This window comes from Schistocerca piceifrons, chromosome 1 (assembly GCF_021461385.2).
Source record: "Schistocerca piceifrons isolate TAMUIC-IGC-003096 chromosome 1, iqSchPice1.1, whole genome shotgun sequence".
NCBI lineage: Eukaryota > Metazoa > Arthropoda > Insecta > Orthoptera > Acrididae > Schistocerca > Schistocerca piceifrons.
The window spans coordinates 246,197,438-246,216,974 of NC_060138.1; the positions used below are offsets into that span (position 1 = coordinate 246,197,438).

Below are 19,537 nucleotides of genomic sequence, written 5' to 3' on the forward strand. Positions count from 1 at the left end.
GAATGGCAGAGTTCCAATACATGGTTTACAAAATCTTTGGCAAAACAGTAACAAGAAAGAGACTATCAATTTTTTTATCTGCTGTTTAGCAGAATCAGGAAGCATGCATTTGTTCAACTGCTATCAACCTTACCGTAAGTAATATACTAGGACACGGTCCATTCGTTTATAAAATGGCCTTGATGTGTAGTACCCACTCCAGTAGTGATCATCTCTGTCTGCATATGTAAAAAAATCCCCTGACAAAGTTGGGAAGTTTTGGAAGGAACTTTCTTCACGTACAGCTTTAAAATAGTCTTGAAGAGTTCCAAATTGTGCCTATGGCAAAAGTCATTTGTTTTAACAAAGTAAGCTTTAAACACTGATCATCATCATCATCATCATCGTCATCATCACGTAACATTAATGTCGCCAAATTAAAGAAACAGTATCAGCAAGCTCCAATAAATATATCTCCAAGATGAAAATGTGGTGCAACTTGACACAGTCATATTGGAGTGTACAGCAATCACTTTTGATTTTTGATGATCAAGGCTTATTTATTCATCTTTACTGTATAGTTACAAATAAAAATTACAGATTTCAGTAGGAAATTGCCACCTGAAGGTTATCATCATCTCGTTATAGTAGCACATCACAGGTTTAATCAACATTACAAGACAGAAGAGAATGCAATTAGACTCGGAAAAGAGGAAAATCTCAAAGGTAAACACAAATTCTGAGCTGTTATGCTTGTCATTGGATCCATAAATCATCTGGACATGAGTGATTGCTTTTCCTCATTCTTATTTGATATTTCTTTTCCTCAATATTACCGTATTTACTCGAATCTAAGCTACACTTTTTCCCAGTTTTTGTAATCCAAAAAGCCGCCTGCGGCTTAGAATCGAGTGCGAAGTAAGAGGAAGTTTTGAAAAATGTCGGTATGTACCGCCACAACTAACTTCTGCCGTCAAATATACAGGGTGTTACAAAAAGGTACGGCCAAACTTTCAGGAAACATTCTTCACACACAAATAAAGAAAAGATGTTATGTGGACATGTGTCCGGAAACGCTTAATTTCCATGTTAGAGCTCATTTTAGTGTCTTCCACCTACGCTCAATGGAGCACGTTATCATGATTTCATATGGGATACTCTACCTGTGCTGCTAGAACATGTGCCTTTACAAGTTCAACACAACATGTGGTTCATGCACGATGGAGCTCCTGCACATTTCAGTCGAAGTGTTCATACGCTTCTCAACAACAGATTCGGTGACCGATGGATTGGTAGAGGCGGACCAATTCCATGGCCTCCACGCCCTCCTAACCTCAACCCTCTTGATTTTCATTTATGGGGGCATTTGAAAGCTCTTGTCTACCCAACCCCGGTACCAAATGTAGAGACTCTTCATGATCGTATTGTGGACGGCTGTGATACAATACGCCATTCTCCAGGGCTGTATCAGCGCATCAGGGATTCCATGCGATGGAGGGTGGATGCATGTATCCTCGCTAACGAGGACATTTTGAACATTTCCTGTAACAAAGTGTTTGAAGTCACGCTGGTACGTTCTGTTGCTGTGTGTTTCCATCCCATGATTAAAGTGATTTGAAGGAAAGTAATAAAATGAGCTCTAACACGGAAAGTAAGCGTTTCCGGACACATGTCCACATAACATATTTTCTTTCTTTGTGTGTGAGGAATTTTTCCTGAAAGTTTGGCCGTACCTTTTTGTAACACCCTGTATGTAGGGTTTGCAGGCACAAAGAAAAATACTGGCGCCAAAACCTCTGTGTCAGTAAATAAATTAAAAGAAAAGGTAGAAGAATGTAAACATTATGCCATGTATTCTTTCATGTTTGCTGCTATCTCACTTAAATCCTGTCTGCCTAATAAACTACGAAACTAGAGTGAGACAACAGCAAACGCAGAAGAATATAGGGGAAGGCAGGGCAAGATGGGGAAGCTAACTTTAAACCCTTACAAAAGGGTCAAAAATAAACAAATTCAAGTAGGTTTGATTATCATTTGTTTACTTAACCAATGAATTACAATAACATGCAAAGAAACCTGCAAACCTGTTACATTTAGTTAGAAATATCTCGATTTGAAACATAAACTACCAACTCCCCGTCTTGCCCCATATGCGGAGTAAGATGGGGAACTAGCAAGAATTCATCTCTAAAGCTTAAATAAGGACTGGAATAACGATATCATGCGACGATAAGGTTTCCAAACATGGTTCTGCGAATTGTAGAACCAGGTATTACGTTTTATTTAGGCCTCTTATTTTCACATAGTACACAGGTGTGGACAGCCTCGTCATCATCACTTTCTATCCCTGCACAAGTGTCGTGGGCCCAGCATCCACAGCTAATACACCGTATCCAGCCTCCTTCAGAGAAGTCATAGCAGTATAAACATTCTTCACTCTCTTCCTCGTTGTCATTCGACCTCAGTTTATTATCCCTTGAGCATGAAGGGGTGGTTAAGACGTCAGTAGCGTTTGTCACTTTTTCGTTGTCATTATGTCCTTTTGGTGGTATCCCAGGTTCATTAAACATCTTTGAGAAGAGTTTTCATTTACATGCAGCACATTTGGGGACTCCTTTTTGTTTAATTTCATCAGATAGTTCACTCCTATAAGGAGATTCGGTTAAAACAATGGGTTTTCCATGCCTGTTAGATGGTTTCCTTTTGGTTTTTTTATCCACCTTTGGAATAGCTAACACCATTTCAGGGCTGGTAACCCGAAAGTTAGATGAAACAGAGGCTTGATCGTCAGTTGTTAATCGTTCAGGTGTTTTACGTCTAGACAACATCTCTGGTATTTGGTCTTCTGTTTCTGTAACTTCAGATGTGTGAGCTTGCTGAATCTCTGCAGTTGAACAGGGAAGGTAATCACTTTCCTGAAACACATTTCTGTTTACAGGCCAAATGCCTGTTTTCCGAAACCCGTTTACTGCTGTGGACATTGTAGCTGAATGAATGAAGGCTTTGCCAAATAAACTTCAACGTATAATTTACGTGTTCAAAACCCGCAGCGAGATAAACACATGAGACGATAAGAACGTAATGGTTGGACAAATAGTAGGGGCAAGACGGGGAAGCTTCCCATCTTACCCCACCCCGTCTTGCCCCCTACCATGCTGTCAGGTTATGTTATGCCTACATGAACACTATTTAGTGAACATTGACTACTGACACAGCAGTATACTGTTAATAAGATGTACTGTTCAGTCCTATATATACAGTCTGGACAAATGTTCACGTCATGTTTATATTCATATTATCTTATGCTGAATAGTGATACAGTCAGAAATGAAGCACGGCAACTGACCAGATTTTTAAATCTAAGATGACTCTGATTTCTGTGCAGAATGGAATGTACTAAAGAGGCGCCTGCAAAGATTTTCAAACGGAGAAAAATTTTCGTTAACTCTCGTTCAGAACATCTTCTATTATACGCAGTCTATTATTTGGCTCTTGTTGACCATTATCAAAGAAAGCAGCAGTGTAAGTAACAACAAATAGAAGTCTCTTGCCATTGTTTCGCTTATGAGACAATTCCTCTCTTCTTTTTTATTGTAAGCGGCAGTAGCAAGCACAAAAGCAAGCCATGCCGCAAGCGGCGATAGGTCATAAACACTCATTATCAGAATGCGACAAACAATGCATGACACAATAAAATAATGCAGATTCAGCTTAGACTGACGTAAACACCTATAACAAAGAGAACGGCACTTATCAGATCAAAGCAAAATAAGCAATCGATTCAAACCAGACGAAGCACGTGAAAAAGGAAGGGTACCCGCACAAATAAGGATGGAGCGCCTGACACATAGCAATGGCTACTTGGTAAAGCTTAACTGTTAAGCTTACAACTCGAACCAAACTACTGTAGCTGTATATTCATCCATTTGACCTAAATTGTGTCTCATGTTACAATGGACCAACTTTGTTTCGATTTGGAGGTGCGGTCTAAAACTTCTCTCTCCCCTTGAATTTCGAGTCTCAAATTTCACGTGCAGCTTAGATTCACGAAAATTTTTTTTTGCTTGATTTCGAGTCTCATTTTTCAGGTGTGGCTTAGATTCAAGTGCGGATTAGATTTGAGTAAATACGGTATTTGATAATTCCTTAATCATATCTTATTCACTGCTTAAATTATTACATTACAAGACATTATTAACTTCTGTGATAATAAACTCTTTTTAAGTACTGGGATTATGTTTGTCACTGCTACTAGAGATACCAAAAAATGATTTAATTTGAGACAGGAAGTTATGGAAATTTTTAATCTCAGCTATTCTGCCAAACATGGATTTGTGGAAGCAGGTTGCTAGGAACTTATCACAGGGCCAACTACGGACCTTGCTCACAGTCTGTAATTGGGACTTCCATGTTATTGTATTAATTGCAGAGGCCTCTGTCATCGCTATTAGCTAATAGTGGTGACAAGAACATTGGTAACTGCAAAGCAGGTTAAGAGGCAATTACGAAGGGAAAAAGGAATGCAAAATGTACCAAACTGAAATGTTTGAAACATGGGAACTATGACGCAGAAAATGGTATCTGCTTTCTGGATGAATCATGAAATGTTTTGAGAGTTCCTGTAAGCATTCATAGTTATCTGCAAATATGTCTATTGACGTGAAACAAATACTAACAAAGAGATAGAGGAGCTGGCCAGTACTTACCCAGCTCAGTACAGCCGATAGATACACAAAAAACAGAACCGAAAATTTACGTTCCTAGCTTTCGGAACAAATGTTCCTTCATCATGGAGGAGAGAGGGGAAAGAAAGGGAAGAAGGGAAAGTGGATTCAGTTACTCACAATCCAGGTTACGAAGCAACAGGGAAGGAAAACAGGGAGGGTAGCAAGGATGGAGGCATGGTTGTCAGAGGGAAGCCAAAGATATTCTACTGTAAGTACTGTGCCAGCTTCAAACCAAAGAGGATGCAACAGAAGTAAAGAGGTATACAGCATAAAGATAAACACAACTATGTAGGATGAATAGATGCATGAATGGCTAAAGAGGAAAGGGAAACAGGAGAAGACTGAAGAGTAAATGGGAGTGAGGTTGTTTAACGTAGGTTCAGTCCTGGGGGATGGCGGGATGAAAGGATGTGTTGGAGTGCAAGTCCCCATCTCCGCAGTTCAGAGGGACTGGTGTTGGGTGAGAGAAGCCAAATGGGACATACGGTGTAGCAGGTTCCTAGGTCCCTAGAATTATGCTCGAGGGCATGCTCCGCTACTGGGTATTGGACATCTCCTAGGCGGACAGTTCGTCTGTGTCCGTTCATGCGCGCAGCCAGTTTAGTTGTTGTCATACCGATGTAAAAGGCTGTGCAGTGCAGGCATGTCAGCTGATAAATGACATGTGTAGTTTCACACGTGGCCCTGCCTTGAATTGTGTATGTTTTACCATTAGTGGGGCTGGAGTAGGTGGTTGTCGGGGGATGCATGGGGCAGGTTTCGCAGCGGGGTCGGTTGCAGGGGTAGGAACCACTGGGTAGAGAAGGTAGTCTGGGAATATTGTAGGGTTTAACAAGGATGTTACGGAGGTTAGGGGGGGCGACGAAAGACAACTCTGGGTGGTGTGGGGAGAATTTTGTCAAGGGATGATCTCATTTCAGGGGTTGACTTGAGAAAGTCATTTCCCTGGCGGAGTAATTTGTTGATGTATTCGAGGCCAGGATAATATTGGGTGACAAGAGGGATGCTTCTGTGTGGTCTGGGGGTAGGAACATTGTTGTTGGTCGGGGAGGAATGTACTGCTCGGGAAATCTGTTTGTGGACAAGGTCTGCAGGATAGTTGCGGGAGAGGAAAGCACTGGTCAGGTTATTGGTGTAATTGTTGAGGGATTCATCACTGGAGCAGATACGTTTGCCACGAATACCTAGGCTGTAGGGAAGGGAACGTTTGATGTGGAATGGATGGCAGCTATCAAAGTGAAGGTACTGTTGTTTGTTTGTGGGTTTGATATGGACAGAGGTGTGGATGTGAGCTTCAACAAGATGAAGGTCAACATCCAGGAAGGTGGCTTGGGTTTTGGAGAAGGATCAGGTGAAATCCAGATTCGAAAAGGAGTTGAGGTTATGGAGGAAATTAAGGAGTGTTTCTTCACCATGAGTCCAGACCACAAAGATGTCATCTATAAACCTATACCAGGCCTGGGGAAGCAGCTGTTGGGTCTTCAGGAAAGCCTCCTCCATGCGGCCCATGAAGAGGTTAGCATAGGACGGAGCCATCCTGGTTCCCATGGCCGTTCCCCTGATTTGTTTGTAGGTCTGGCCTTCAAAGGTGAAGTAATTATGGGTTAGGATGAAGTTGGTAAGTGTGATAAGGAACGAGGTTTTTGGAAGATCTTCGGGTGGGTGTTGGAAGAGAGAGTGCTCAAGGGGAGAGAGACCATGGGTATGTGAGATGTTTGTGTAAAGGGATGTAGCATCTATGGTGACAAGAAAGGTTTCAGGTGGGAGAGGAGTGGGAATGGATTTGAGGCGTTCTAGGAAATGGTTTGTGTCTTTGATGTAGGATGGGAGTGTGCGGGTGATAGGTTGGAGGTGTTGGTCTACCAGAGCTGAGATACGTTCTGTTGGGGCTTTGAAGCCTGCTACAATGGGACGGCCAGGATGGTTCTCTTTGTGGATTTTGGGTAATAGGTAGAAGGTAGGAGTACAGGGCTCAGGTGGAGTGAGTAAGTCTATGGAAGCCATTGTGAGGCCTTGTGAGGGACCTTGGATTTTTAGGATTTTCCGCAGCTCAGTCTGGATGGAGGGAATGGGATCCTGGGTAACAGCTTTGTAGGCTGAGGTGTCGGAGAGTTGACGCAGTCCTTCTGCCACATACTCCACACGGTCAAGTACCACAGTTGTGGAGCCTTTATCTGCCGGGAGGATGACAATAGAGCAGTCTGTTTTCAGCTCCTTAATGGCACGGGATTCAGCTGGGCTGATGTTGGGGGTTGTCGGGATGTTCTTCAAGAAGGACTGGGAGGCAACAATGGATGTGAGGAATTCCTGAAATGTCTGCAAGGGATGGTTTTGGGGGAGGGGAGGAGGATCCCTTTGAGAAGGCGGTCGGAACTGTTCCAGACAGGGTTCAACACTGGGTCTAGTATTTGGGGGCTGTGTTTGGGTAGTGAAGTGATATTTCCAGTTGAGGTTCCGGGTGAATGAGAGGAGATCTTTAACTAGGGCAGTGTGGTTGAATTTAGGCGTGGGGCTAAAGGTTAAGCCTTTTGATAGAACAGATGTCTCTGGAGGAGAGAGGGATCTGGATGAGAGGTTTAGAACTGAATTGGGACTGGTGATATGTGGCATTTGGCTGTGGTTATAGTTGCGATTTGGTCTGTGTGGGATATGTGCTGGGATGGGGAGATTGAGTAGGGTGGCTAGGCTAGGTTTGTTGGCTATGAGGTTGGTTTGTTGAAGGTTCTGTTGTGGTTGATGTTTATGAGGGATAGGGAGAGGGACCCAACTTCTTAGGTGTTGCACTAGCACTGTGGATAGTTTTTTCAGATGATGTGTGGCATGGAACTCAAGTTTGCAGCTGGCTTCTAGGGTGATGTTCATGAGTGTGTTCTCCAAGCCAGGGTTTGAGAGGTGGAGGACTTTGACAAGAGATAGGAGCTGTTGGGAGTGGTGGTTACATGAAGTAGTGTAGAGAGTCAGGACAAATTGGGTAAGGGCTAAGGATTGAAGGTTCTGGAAGCCAGGAGAGACTGGTGGAAGGAAGAATTGCACCCAGAGATGGGAACTTTTAAGGTAAGTCCTTTATGGGAAATTCCAAAGGTTAAGCAGGCCCGGAGGAAAAGTATGTGGGATTGCAGTTTGGCTACGGTGAATGCATGTTTCCGGAATGAATGTAAATAATGTGGTATAGGATTAGGGTACATAGTGGGTAACTGGTGGGTAGGGAAATTAAATAACTAAAGTTAAAATAGTAATCATAAGAAGGAATTCCAATCCCAAAGAAATAAGGTGTTGACAGATGTGAAAATTACCGAACTATCAGTTTAATAAGTCACAGCTGCAAAATACTAACGTGAATTCTTTACAGACGAATGGAAAAACTGGTAGAAGCGGACCTCGGGGAAGATGAGTTTGGATTCCATAGAAATGTTGGAACACGTGAGGCAATACTAACCTTACAACTTATCTTAGAAGAAAGCTTAAGAAAAGGCAAACCTATGTTTCTAGCATTTGTAGACTTAGAGAAAGCTTTTGACAATGTTGACTGGAATACTCTCTTTCACATTCTAAAGGTGGCAGGGGTAAAATACAGGGAGTGAAAGGCTATTTACAATTTGTACAGAAACCAGATGGCAGTTATAAGAGTCGAGGGGCATGAAAGGGAAGCAGTGGTTGGGAAGGGAGTGAGACAGGGTTGTAGCCTCTTCCCGATGTTATTCAATCTGTATATTGAGCAAGTAGTAAAGGAAACAAAAGAAAAATTCGGAGTAGGTATCAAAATTCATGGAGAAGAAGTAAAAACTTTGAGGTTCGCCGATGACATTGTAATTCTGTCAGAGACAGCAAAGGACTTGGAAGAGCAGTTGAACGGAATGGACAGTGTCTTGAAAGGAGGATATAAGATGAACATCAACAAAAGCAAAACGAGGATAATGGAATGTAGTCAAATTAAATCGGGTGATGCTGAGGGAATTAGATTAGGAAATGAGACACTTAAAGTAGTAAAGGAGTTTTGCTATTTCGGGAGTAAAATAACATGATGGTCGTACTAGAGAGGATATAAAATGTAGACTGGCAATGGCAAGGAAATCGTTTCTGAAGAAGAGAAATTTGTTAACATCGAGTATAGATTTAAGTGTCAGGAAGTCGTTTCTGAAAGTATTTGTTTGGAGCGTAGCCATATATGGAAGTGAAACATGGACGATAACTAGTTTGGACAAGAAGAGAATAGAAGCTTTCGAAATGTGGTGCTACAGAAGAATGCTGAAGATAAGGTGGGTAGATCACGTAACTAATGAGGAGGTATTGAATAGGATTGAGGAGAAGAGAAGTTTGTCACACAACTTGACTAGAAGAAGGGATCGGTTAGTAGGACATGTTTTGAGGCATCAATGGATCACAAATTTAGCACTGGAGGGCAGCGTGGAGGGTAAAAATTGTAGCAGATTCAGAAGGATGTAGGTTGCAGTAGGTACTGGGAGATGAAGAAGCTTGCACAGGATAGAGTAGCATGGAGAGCTGCATCAAACCAGTCTCAGGACTGAAGACCACAACAACAACAAGAACAACAACAACAACAAGGAATAAAACACGGAGGGAAGGACGAGAAAGAAAGAAATTGTGTTGGTAATGTTCAATACCAAAGGAAGACCACTAAATAAGAAAAATACAGAAAAAGTTGACCAGACCAAGCAAGTATGTCCAGATCAGGGGAAAAGAACACACGTTGCTCAATAACTGAGATAACGAGTGGTGAAAAAAATATTGCGCATGCCGCAAAAAAGATCGCGCATGACGCAAAAAAGATCGCACGTGCCGCAAAAAAAATTGCGCGTGCCGCAAAAAGATCGCGGGTGGTGCAGAAATGCCCCCAAAAAAATTTCCTGTGGCAGAGAAAGATAGCCAATGACCCAAAATTATCGCCAGCAACACGAAATCGCCGGAAATGGATGATACTGGTAGGTGTGGAAGAGATTGTTGGCAGTGATTGTTGGCTGGAGAAGAGCGAATAACGAACGTTAAAACTGTTGAATGTTAAATAAATAAATCAATAAATAAAAAAGGAGAAGTGGACTATAAATGGAACAAGATAATAGGAGAAAAATGAAACTAGCACAGTTGGTGACGAAACTATTTATTTATGTATATATAAAACACTGCAGAAGAGAAAGTGTTTAGATGACAGATGTAAGTGATAGCTAACAAAAGGGACAAAACAATGAAGGATGTGGACCATATAGGTGATCTAAATGATTAATGGAAAATCTCATATAAAGATGTGAAACAAATACTAACAAAGAGATAGAGGGGCTGGCCAGTACTTACCTCAGCTCCGTACAGCCGATAGATACACAAAAAACAGAACCGAAAATTTACGTTCCTAGCTTTCGGAACAAATGTTCCTTCATCAGCGAGGAGAGAGGGGAAAGAAAGGGAAGAAGGGAAAGTGGATTCAGTTACTCACAACCCAGGTTATGAAGCAACAGGGAAGGAAAACAGGGAGGGTAGCAAGGATGGAGGCATGGTTGTCAGAGGGAAGCCAAAGATATTCTACTGTAAGTACTGTGCCAGCTTCAAACCAAAGAGGATGCAACAGAAGTAAAGAGGTATACAGCATAAAGATAAACACAACTATGTAGGATGAATAGATGCGTGAATGGCTAAACCTGGGTTGTGAGTAACTAAATCCACTTTCCCTTCTTCCCTTTCTTTCCCCTCTCTCCTCCCTGATGAAGGAACATTTGTTCCGAAAGCTAGGTACGTAAATTTTCGGTTCTGTTTTTTGTGTATCTATCGGCTGTACTGAGCTGAAATATGTCTATTGCTCAACTTATTGAAGTTTATAATGAATTAAAATATGTAAAACATAAATTCCATCCATGTGTACTTACCAACCTCCTTGTCATCTTTCAGCAATGGCTTCTCCTAAAATATGTGATCGCAGCTTTCATTTGGGTCACTTCTAGCCTAAATATTTCTAACATGCGCTTAAGTATCTGATTATACAAGAAGCTATGATCTTAAACCAATAGTAATTACATTGCAGCATTCACACTGCTCTAGGAGGACTGCTATTGGTCAGCCACAACACAGTGGGGCAATTTGTTACATTAGATTCCTTCAGTTATTTTTTTACACAGAACCTGACTTCAGCAATTTCTGGGTACCTGTAAGTCATTTCTGGGCATATGCAGGTCATACAGGTGAATAATAGAGTGTAAAAACAAAATTGCTATCTTCATATTTGAGGTTACTAAACTGCAACCATGCTAGTGCTCAAGTAAAAACTACCTAGTCAAAATCCCAGTGCAGATTAACAGTTCAAACAACAGTATGCAGCCCACAAAACAGCAAAATTTATAAAACACAGTTCTAATCATAAATTCATAGGTCATCAACATGTAAGTAGTTCCCATCTTACTGCAATATACTGAGTGTTAACTGATGGACTGTATTAATTTCTGATCAGAGTGACAAAGTTGTTAGAACACTGGACCCAAAATCATGGTAAAAAGAATCAAATCCCAGGTAGGTGCTCTAATTTAGGTTCTTCATAGTTTGTCTAAATTAATTAACATGGATGTCAAGATTGTTCCCATGAAAAGGATACGGCTTAATTATGTCCCCAATCTCATCAAAACCTAGCTTGCGTTCCATTTCTAATAATTTCAATTCTGATGGGATGTTACGCCCTAATTTGCTTTTGTATATTAATTTTCCATTAAATGGAAATTTAAGACAATGGCCATCTGCTAGCATTCAACATGAGTAGATTCACATGACTATGTCTAGAGATTGCATATATGGTGTTAGGTACAGGTACTCCAATAACCAACATGATTCTTGGATGTGATCCAAATTGGAGTTGTCAACATAAATTCAAACTAAGTGTGTACTTCCAGGTTATCTAATCACAATAGCAGTAGTTGCATCAGGACTTGCTGCATGAGTGGCTACATGTGTATGTATCAAAGTGGTGGAGGTAGTAAATGCTGCTGACAAATAAGTTGCAACTGCCTGCACTGTGAGTTCCCCCGTCTTCTAATGTGATACAGTCTCATAATTGTTCATAACATGCATGTTTATTTCATTTACATTGTTTCTTTTGTAAAGTAAAGGGGTCTACAGTTTGCTTAAGCAGAAAGACAAAAAACTTTTACCTACTAAGCTGTAGCAGACACTTCATAATAAGGAAAAAGTAACTTACAATGGCTCCAAAATTATCATCCAATTTAAAGTGGTTGACAGTTCACTGCTAACTGACTGGAATGCTTCCACTAGCAACACACCAGTGGGAGCCAGGTGCTGTTGGCTCCCACTAGATTGCCGCAATCGGAGCATAAAATTTTGCCTAACAGTTCTCAAGTGGGAACTTTTCCAGACAGGAAAATTTTACTTATTTCATAAAACCTAGTCCTAATTGAAATTAAGAATAGATATTTGAAATGATCTACATCATATATCAGTTTCATAATGTTTACATGAATGTTATAAAGATAGTGTGTTTAAACTGCATACTTGTCATCAATTAAGGTCTTTAAAGCAATTTTCTATTAGCATGGAGAGAGAAGCACTGTGGCAGGTGCATGCTGACAGTATTTATCTCATCAATATTGCAACTCTTGGATCTTAATCATCATATACTAACTAATTTAAATCAAATTATAGGTGTTCAGTTATTCAGTGAAAGTTCTAGGTAGCTTTTTCTACTTAATTCCTCAGCAATTTCTTTTCCCTCATCAAAACTTCCTAATATTTTTTGGATAAAACAGAATGTCACTTTCTGTCTATGTCTAAGTTTGCAGCTGAATGGTACGAAGATGTTCTTAGGTGGAAATGGAAATGAAGTCCAATGTTTCTTGACAGAGTGTAAGGGAACGATGTGGGAGACCCACACCGCAACACTAGGCAAGGTCCTAATGGAGGTCGTTTACCGTTGCCTTCTTCCGACCATAATAGGGATGAATGATGATGATGAGGAAGACAACAACACAACACCACCCAGTCATCTCAGGGCAGGTGAAAATCCCTGACCTCGCCGGGAATCGAACCTGGGACCCCGTGCTCGGGAAGCAAGAACGCTACCGTGAGAGCACGAGCTGTGGACTGTTCTTAGGTAACACAAAAAAATTACAAACAAAACTCAGGAAAGATGACTATTAGATGATTCATACATAAAGCATTGACAAACATAAAAACAGAGCGACTTCACTACAGTCCAATTAAAATTACCTGACAGCTGATGTCTGTCACTTCCTGCTACAGAGTTGTCACATTGGCTGCCAGCTACCACTCAAAGGCAACACACAAACATGGTAGGACACCTCACAAGTTCTGTTAATGTGTAACTTGGTGCAATCTTGGAAGTGACCACTGCGAGATGTGATGGAAAGTAAGATGCTCTGTCGGCAACTGATTTTAAGTGACCAATGACTGAACTGGGGTGGAAGACATTTTTCATAGCTCTGAATTTAAACTCATGTCCTAACCTAACCACAACTTCATGATGTGCAATGTCCCCAAGGAAATGGTGATCAACAATCTGCAGCAGAACAAAAAGCACGATCTCATTGTTAACAGTGATTAAAGTGAACCTCCATTAGGAAACTCAAGACAGAATAATTTCAGCATCAGGCCTAAAATCAAACTGTAATTTCTTGCTATTGTTGGCTACCTGAAACTATAATCACACTGTTACATGAGCTGCTGCATTTTCAACCAAAGATCAGTCCTGGTTGGCACTTGGTTGCAGATTATAGGCGAGACATGCTGATTCCAAATGAAAAAAGAATGATGGGAAGATATAATGACAAATAAAAAGTCAGTGCAACAATGAAAATAACATGGCAAAGTATTAGAAATAAAAAATTACATTTATTCCAATTAACTGAATAAAACAATAATCAAGAAATAAAAAAATTCCTGCTATATCTTCTACCTGCTATTATCTCCTACACATTAGGTTTACATGCTACATCAAGTGCTACGCCGCTAAATTGCGTCAGATGGTTATATTTAGGATTCTGGTGACCCCATCACTATAATGAATTGCAACTTTCAAAAATTCAGCTTCATGCAATGTTGTGCAAGATGTCTGTGGCTATAATAGCTGTAGAATCTTGTGGAGAAGGATCCAGTAGTGTTTGGTTAACGCTGTGTATGACACATTTGTATTTTGTTAGCACTGTTTTGTAAGGTGTGTTCTTTTTGGTGTGGTTATCATGTGTGATGAAATACAAAATAAAAGAGCCATACCCAGGATTCAAAATCCTGAACAAGAAAGAAAGCTGGATAGGAAACTGAAAGTGAAATAACAAATTGCTAGGCATTTTGGCAATGACGAATGGTTCAGGCTGACGCTGTGTGCTCTGGAGGAAACCAGCTCCAATGAACGAAGTGTCAGCTATCAAGCAACTTTAATCAGACAAAAGCTTTCAAGCTACTGTTCTTTTTTTTTTTTTTTAAGTTTAAGTACATGTAACAGCAAAAGCACCCATTCTAAAATCTCTGCAGTGTCAGTCTGATTACAGTTTCACTTTGATGATCATCTTCCTTACATATTATTTCATACGTTCACAAATTTCCCATTTTCAATCCAGCAATATATACTGTAAGGCATAAATGGCATATTTTTCATTCACATGCATACAACTGTGATCAGAATTACAGCTCACAAAAACATGATAAATGTATCAAAAGGAGAGGAACTAAATGTTTCAAAAGCTAAAAATGGTCTATTGGCAGCAGTGAATTTTTGTCTCCTGAAGCTAAGCAAATTACTGGCCAGCCATTCAGGCTCCTTGTAATTTTTAAAAACATTATAAATTATTATAGTCTACATCACAGATATGATACACCATATTCATGAAATTGTAATTTATGTGCAGTCTTGATAAAGAAATATCACCTAATGAAAACCGTAAATATTTAGTTTTAACAAAAAAAATAGAGATTTACCTGAACATGATAATGTTTGTTTTGGTTCATATAATCAAAGAGCCTTTGATAATTATTGAACTGGACATCCCATTCAGAAGCATGATCATATCTAAAATCATCACCAAGTGGTGCAATAACAACATTTGTTCGAAACAGTTGAGCTTTCTTCATGTACTGGTCAAATAACAACTGAGCTCTGAAAAAAAAGTTTTATTATTTTTCTCAGGTTTTATAATGGGAAGTAGTTTATTCAAGTGGCAACATTCAAGACAGAATCATGTTATAACTACAACTGTACCCATAAATGAGATATAAACAAGTATATTAAGAAGTAGATTAGATTTAGCATGAGATCATAGTCGTGTAGCTGGATACGAGAATTACTACATCCTTGGTGCAACCAGTTTCAATACACACGAAGCTCTAGGATTGGCTGATTTTGGGGAAGGGGACCAAACAGCGAGGTCATTGGTCCCACTGGATTAGGGAAGGCAATCAGCTGTGCCCTTTCAAAGGAACCATCCCGGCAATTGCCTGAGGCAATTTAAGGAAATCACAGAAAACCTAAATCACGACCATTGTCCTCCTGAATGCGAGTCCACCGAAGCTCTACGAGAGCAACTGTTTTGGCAGTGAAATAACAACATAATCCAACACAAGTATGCACTGACACAATGTTTACATTTTTAATACAACTGTACTATATTGCATCATGAACTTAAGATATTGATTATATTAATTACAAGAGAATGGTCCACTAATGTTGGGCTGAGTTCTGTGTAAATATTTTTGGTAATGTAGTTAATATCACGAAAAATCCATTTGTGAAGTTTTGGCTGATGCTATACATGCAAAGTTACAAAATAGTTTCTAAGACTACCATAAGGAGAAAACAAACAGATACTGCTGGGTGTCAAGTGTTAACAGTTATTTTAACAAGCACACTGTGCAAGAATGATAAAATGCAGCAACCTTATTTTCAGTGTAGCATTCGCTGGAAAACATACTACTTTGAATATGTGTTAAAAATGGAAATCAACATTAGATTTTTGCAAATCTTTGTTTAAAAATTCCTGGAAAGTATCTGAAACACTCCTAAGAAAGAACAAGCTTATAGCAAATATTTTTAACATTCAACCTGTCAGCATATCAGTAAGTTTTTTGCCTGTTATGAATATCTGAAGCAGACGGCAGTTGAAGTCACACACAAAAAAGCACGAAAAACATCTGATAAGTAGTATAGCTAATGTCTTAGATAAACCTTAAAATATTCAAGTAATGTGGATATGAGTAGCACAACTGAAATAGCTGCATGAGTATTAGCTTAACAGCCAAAGGAATACTACTAATGCTACTCACACGATTATTTTAAAATGTCAGTAATCAACTGCCAAAACATTCACAACAATGTCTCTTAGCTTAAAGCACTCCAAAAAAGCAGTGGAGCTCACATAAAACCAGATATAGAAAACTGGCTTGGGCCACAAAGTGTCAGCAGGGCAATTTTTGTGGTAAACATACAGATTTATTGAAAGGATATGCTAAGAGAAAATGGAGATATTATATTCATTGCAGTAGACAAGAAACTCAAATTGGCCAAGACACAAATTGGAATGCATGAACAATCATCTGGGCAACAAAGAAGTAAACTCTGAGTAGTCACAGAAGGGTTAAACTATTGCCAATTGCTCAACTGGAGGAGGAGAGGGGTTCATATGCATTTTTGCACACTACAAGAGAATGTCTTAATATCCGATTTTATTCACAGCATCAGTTGTCAGTGGCAAGGTGCCTCATGCTTCATGTGGTCACATTATCATTACACAAAAAAGTCTCCTTTTGCTGTAGTGAATTTAAAAGAAATTATACATTGGCCCTGGTATCTGTGTTGAATTCAATAGAGCAAATAAGGTCCTCACCTCTGAGCTACATTCTGATCAGTGATTGCTTGTGGTGGCTTCTTCCAGGGACAAGATATTCCATACCCAGGCAATCGTCGAAAATCAAACTGACAACAGACCTTCGGGTCTGGTCCACAAGTATGTGGAACATCATAACTATAGAATGGCATCATGTGAGTCAGCAAATCTGTTGTTCCAGAATGATCTGTAAAAAATTTCATCAATATTCTACGTAAGAGAAGAAATTTTATACCTTCTCTCAACAAATGTCAACAACATGACATATTATTTTAATATGTTTATGCAAAATAATATGGGATACAGCGATACAATAAAGAGAGTTGCACAAAATTCATCATTACAGCCTATGTCAGAAAATAATGAGCAAAAGTACAATGCTGATTATGCAGTACAATCAAAAGCGTAGGAATTATGAAAGACAATTTTACTAGTGTTTACTGTGATTATAATGAAGCTTGCAGCTTGAACTGCAGATTTACAGGTCACTGCTGCCTGCATCTGCCATAAGACAGCTGCTCATACTTCCCCTGGGTGTTACACATAAGGCACCTGCGCTGAGTCTGAGGTTTCCCCTGCTGAATGTCACTGGGCCTCGTCCTTGGGCAGTAACACTGTGCATGTGCATTCCATACTATGCGACTAAATGTTCAGGTGTTTTCCAAAGGCTCACATGTGTCACAGTCTTTTCAGTGAACCTGTCTGCAACCCAACATGTCATCTATATGGGGAATAGCAATATATCCTTTTCATAATATTTTTGATTTTCTAACTTGGACTTTCTATTGTTAGATTTGTGAAGAAATTTTTAGAGAATGGTTCCATGTTAGACAAATAAAAATCTAGAGAACTCAATGTTTTAACTAAAAATTAATTACACAAGGTAGGAGGCACCTTGGAAAGAAGTCTGAGAAAGCCACTGTGCGGTTTTGCACTTCAGACTGCTTTGTCAGCAGCCTGTGCTCACAGAGTTATGCACAAACTCCAACTGAAACCATATAAAATAACACTAGTGCATCGACTGTCTAACTCAGATACTGTATCTCAACATTATTACTGCTACTGGCTGTTACTGCCTGTGTGTGATGGGGAGGTTGAACCCGAAATGCTCTTTTTTTCTGATGAAGCACAAGTGCATTTTGTCAGGGTACATAAACTTGAAGAACTATCACTCTGGCATTTCAAAAGTCCTCATCAGATGCATCAACAGCCTTCGCATGATGTAAAAACAGGAGTGTGGTGTAAAAGAAATTTCTTTTACTTTTGACAGCGATATCTCGATTTCGCCTCTTTCCACCACTGGCGGCGCGGCATGTTTACTGCGCTAGAGGGCAGCTACAGCACCTTCTCGCGCACGCGTTGTGGGTCTTCTGTGGCCTATATAGGGCCTGCCGCTTGCGCTGGGAAGTCAGTTCCGGCGAGATTGTGCACCAGCGCTCTCACCTGAAGATGGCGGCCAGTTGGACCGTGGAAATATTGTGTCATGAAGACGTTATGATCCGGCTGCATACCCGAGAAGAATATTATCAGTAATAGTATTACTAACCAGATCTGCAATAAAGTGGTGTAATCAGAGTGCTTAAGCATGGACCAGTAGAAACAGCTGGCAGATTTGTTAGTCAATTTTCAGATTGTGTTCGTAGAGTAACCTGGAACCATTAGTGTTTTATACCTACAATATGGAGGTATATCCCCATCAAACTTATTGCAAAGCCACATATTCAGTGCCCTGGACAAAGAAAGAAGTGGTTATCCATGAAATTCGGAAAAGGTTGGAATGGAATATTATAGAAGCTCCAATCCATGCCAATTGGTTCAGCACTGGTTGCTTGACCATCTCAGAAAAATTTTGTATTTGCCGGGTGAATTCCCTAATGTTCAGTAGTCACAAAAATATTTTTTTTAAATTTATTTTTTATTGTTTTGAAATGGCGGCCTTATTTGTTCCAGGCTGCATGTGTTTTTTTGTATTTGCAAGCATCTACATTCTTTTCGATTATTCAGTAGTGGATTGTCCTAAGCCTTTCAGATAAAATGCATTTAGTTCAACACACTCTGAGCTACAAATTAACATCATTATCGCTTAGCTGAATGTATTCTTTAATATATTTTTAATAGTTCAAAATTATCAGCCATAAATTTAAAAAAAAAAACTCCATTTTTGGACAGTAGTTTTCCAAAGAAAGATTACTTTATCAGCTGTAATATTTTTTCTGCTATTACACTGTATAGTATAGTTACTTTTTGCAGAGTATCAATGGTGAGCAGCTTACACTTAACAAAATACACTATTTTAAAAAATTTGTTTAGCAAAAATACACCTTGGATCTGGACTTCTGCATGTCAATAGCATTCGAAGGAATCTGGGATACCTTGCTTAATGCAGAAATCCTACACATCCTGAAATGATGCAGGATTTCTGTATTGCATCAGATCCGTCATCATTTGGCCTGGGGTACGTGTCTCTTTCAACTGTGTCAAACAGCATGGAAAACAGACATTAAGATTATAGGATTCGCTACCAGAGTGCTTTCACAAAGCGAGAGGGCATATTCAACTCAACTACGGAGATAGAAACATTACCCATGGTTTGGGTCTTATGTGATTACAAGTCACTAAGCTTTTTACTACCATGCCACTTATTGCTTGCTAGGTTAGCAAGTTGGGCTCTTTGAGGCAGAGTATGACCTAGAAATTATTCCTGTATAAGGCAGCGACAATATCACTGCAGATACGCTATCGCACTTGCCGGAAGGGTATAGCGTCCCCAGTGAAATAATACGAAAAGACTTAAAAAACAGTATTTATAAAGAAGAGACATTTAAAAATTGAATAATATACATTTTTATCATGTACCTGTATTATAATAATTTCTCTGTGTAAGTTTCGAGGGCAAAGAAATATAATAAAATGATCTAAAGAGACGACAAGATACGCTCTTTTGTTAATTTTTTAGTCGTCTTCACTTCTTCTCTTGTCTTGGTTGCGTGT

General features: G+C 39.7%; 1 protein-coding gene across 1 annotated transcript in view; it reads right to left on the reverse strand.

The window, feature by feature from the left end:
* LOC124795042 (alpha-mannosidase 2) overlaps nucleotides 1–19,537 on the reverse strand; it is a 195,193-nt gene that overhangs the window by 96,056 nt on the left and 79,600 nt on the right. Inside the window, exons 8-10 of the mRNA XM_047258829.1 lie at nucleotides 16,547–16,733; nucleotides 14,646–14,823; nucleotides 134–318 (exon numbers count right to left, since the gene is read on the reverse strand). Of these exons, the coding sequence (XP_047114785.1) occupies nucleotides 134–318; nucleotides 14,646–14,823; nucleotides 16,547–16,733 (550 nt within the window). The remainder of the gene's footprint in view (nucleotides 1–133; nucleotides 319–14,645; nucleotides 14,824–16,546; nucleotides 16,734–19,537) is intronic.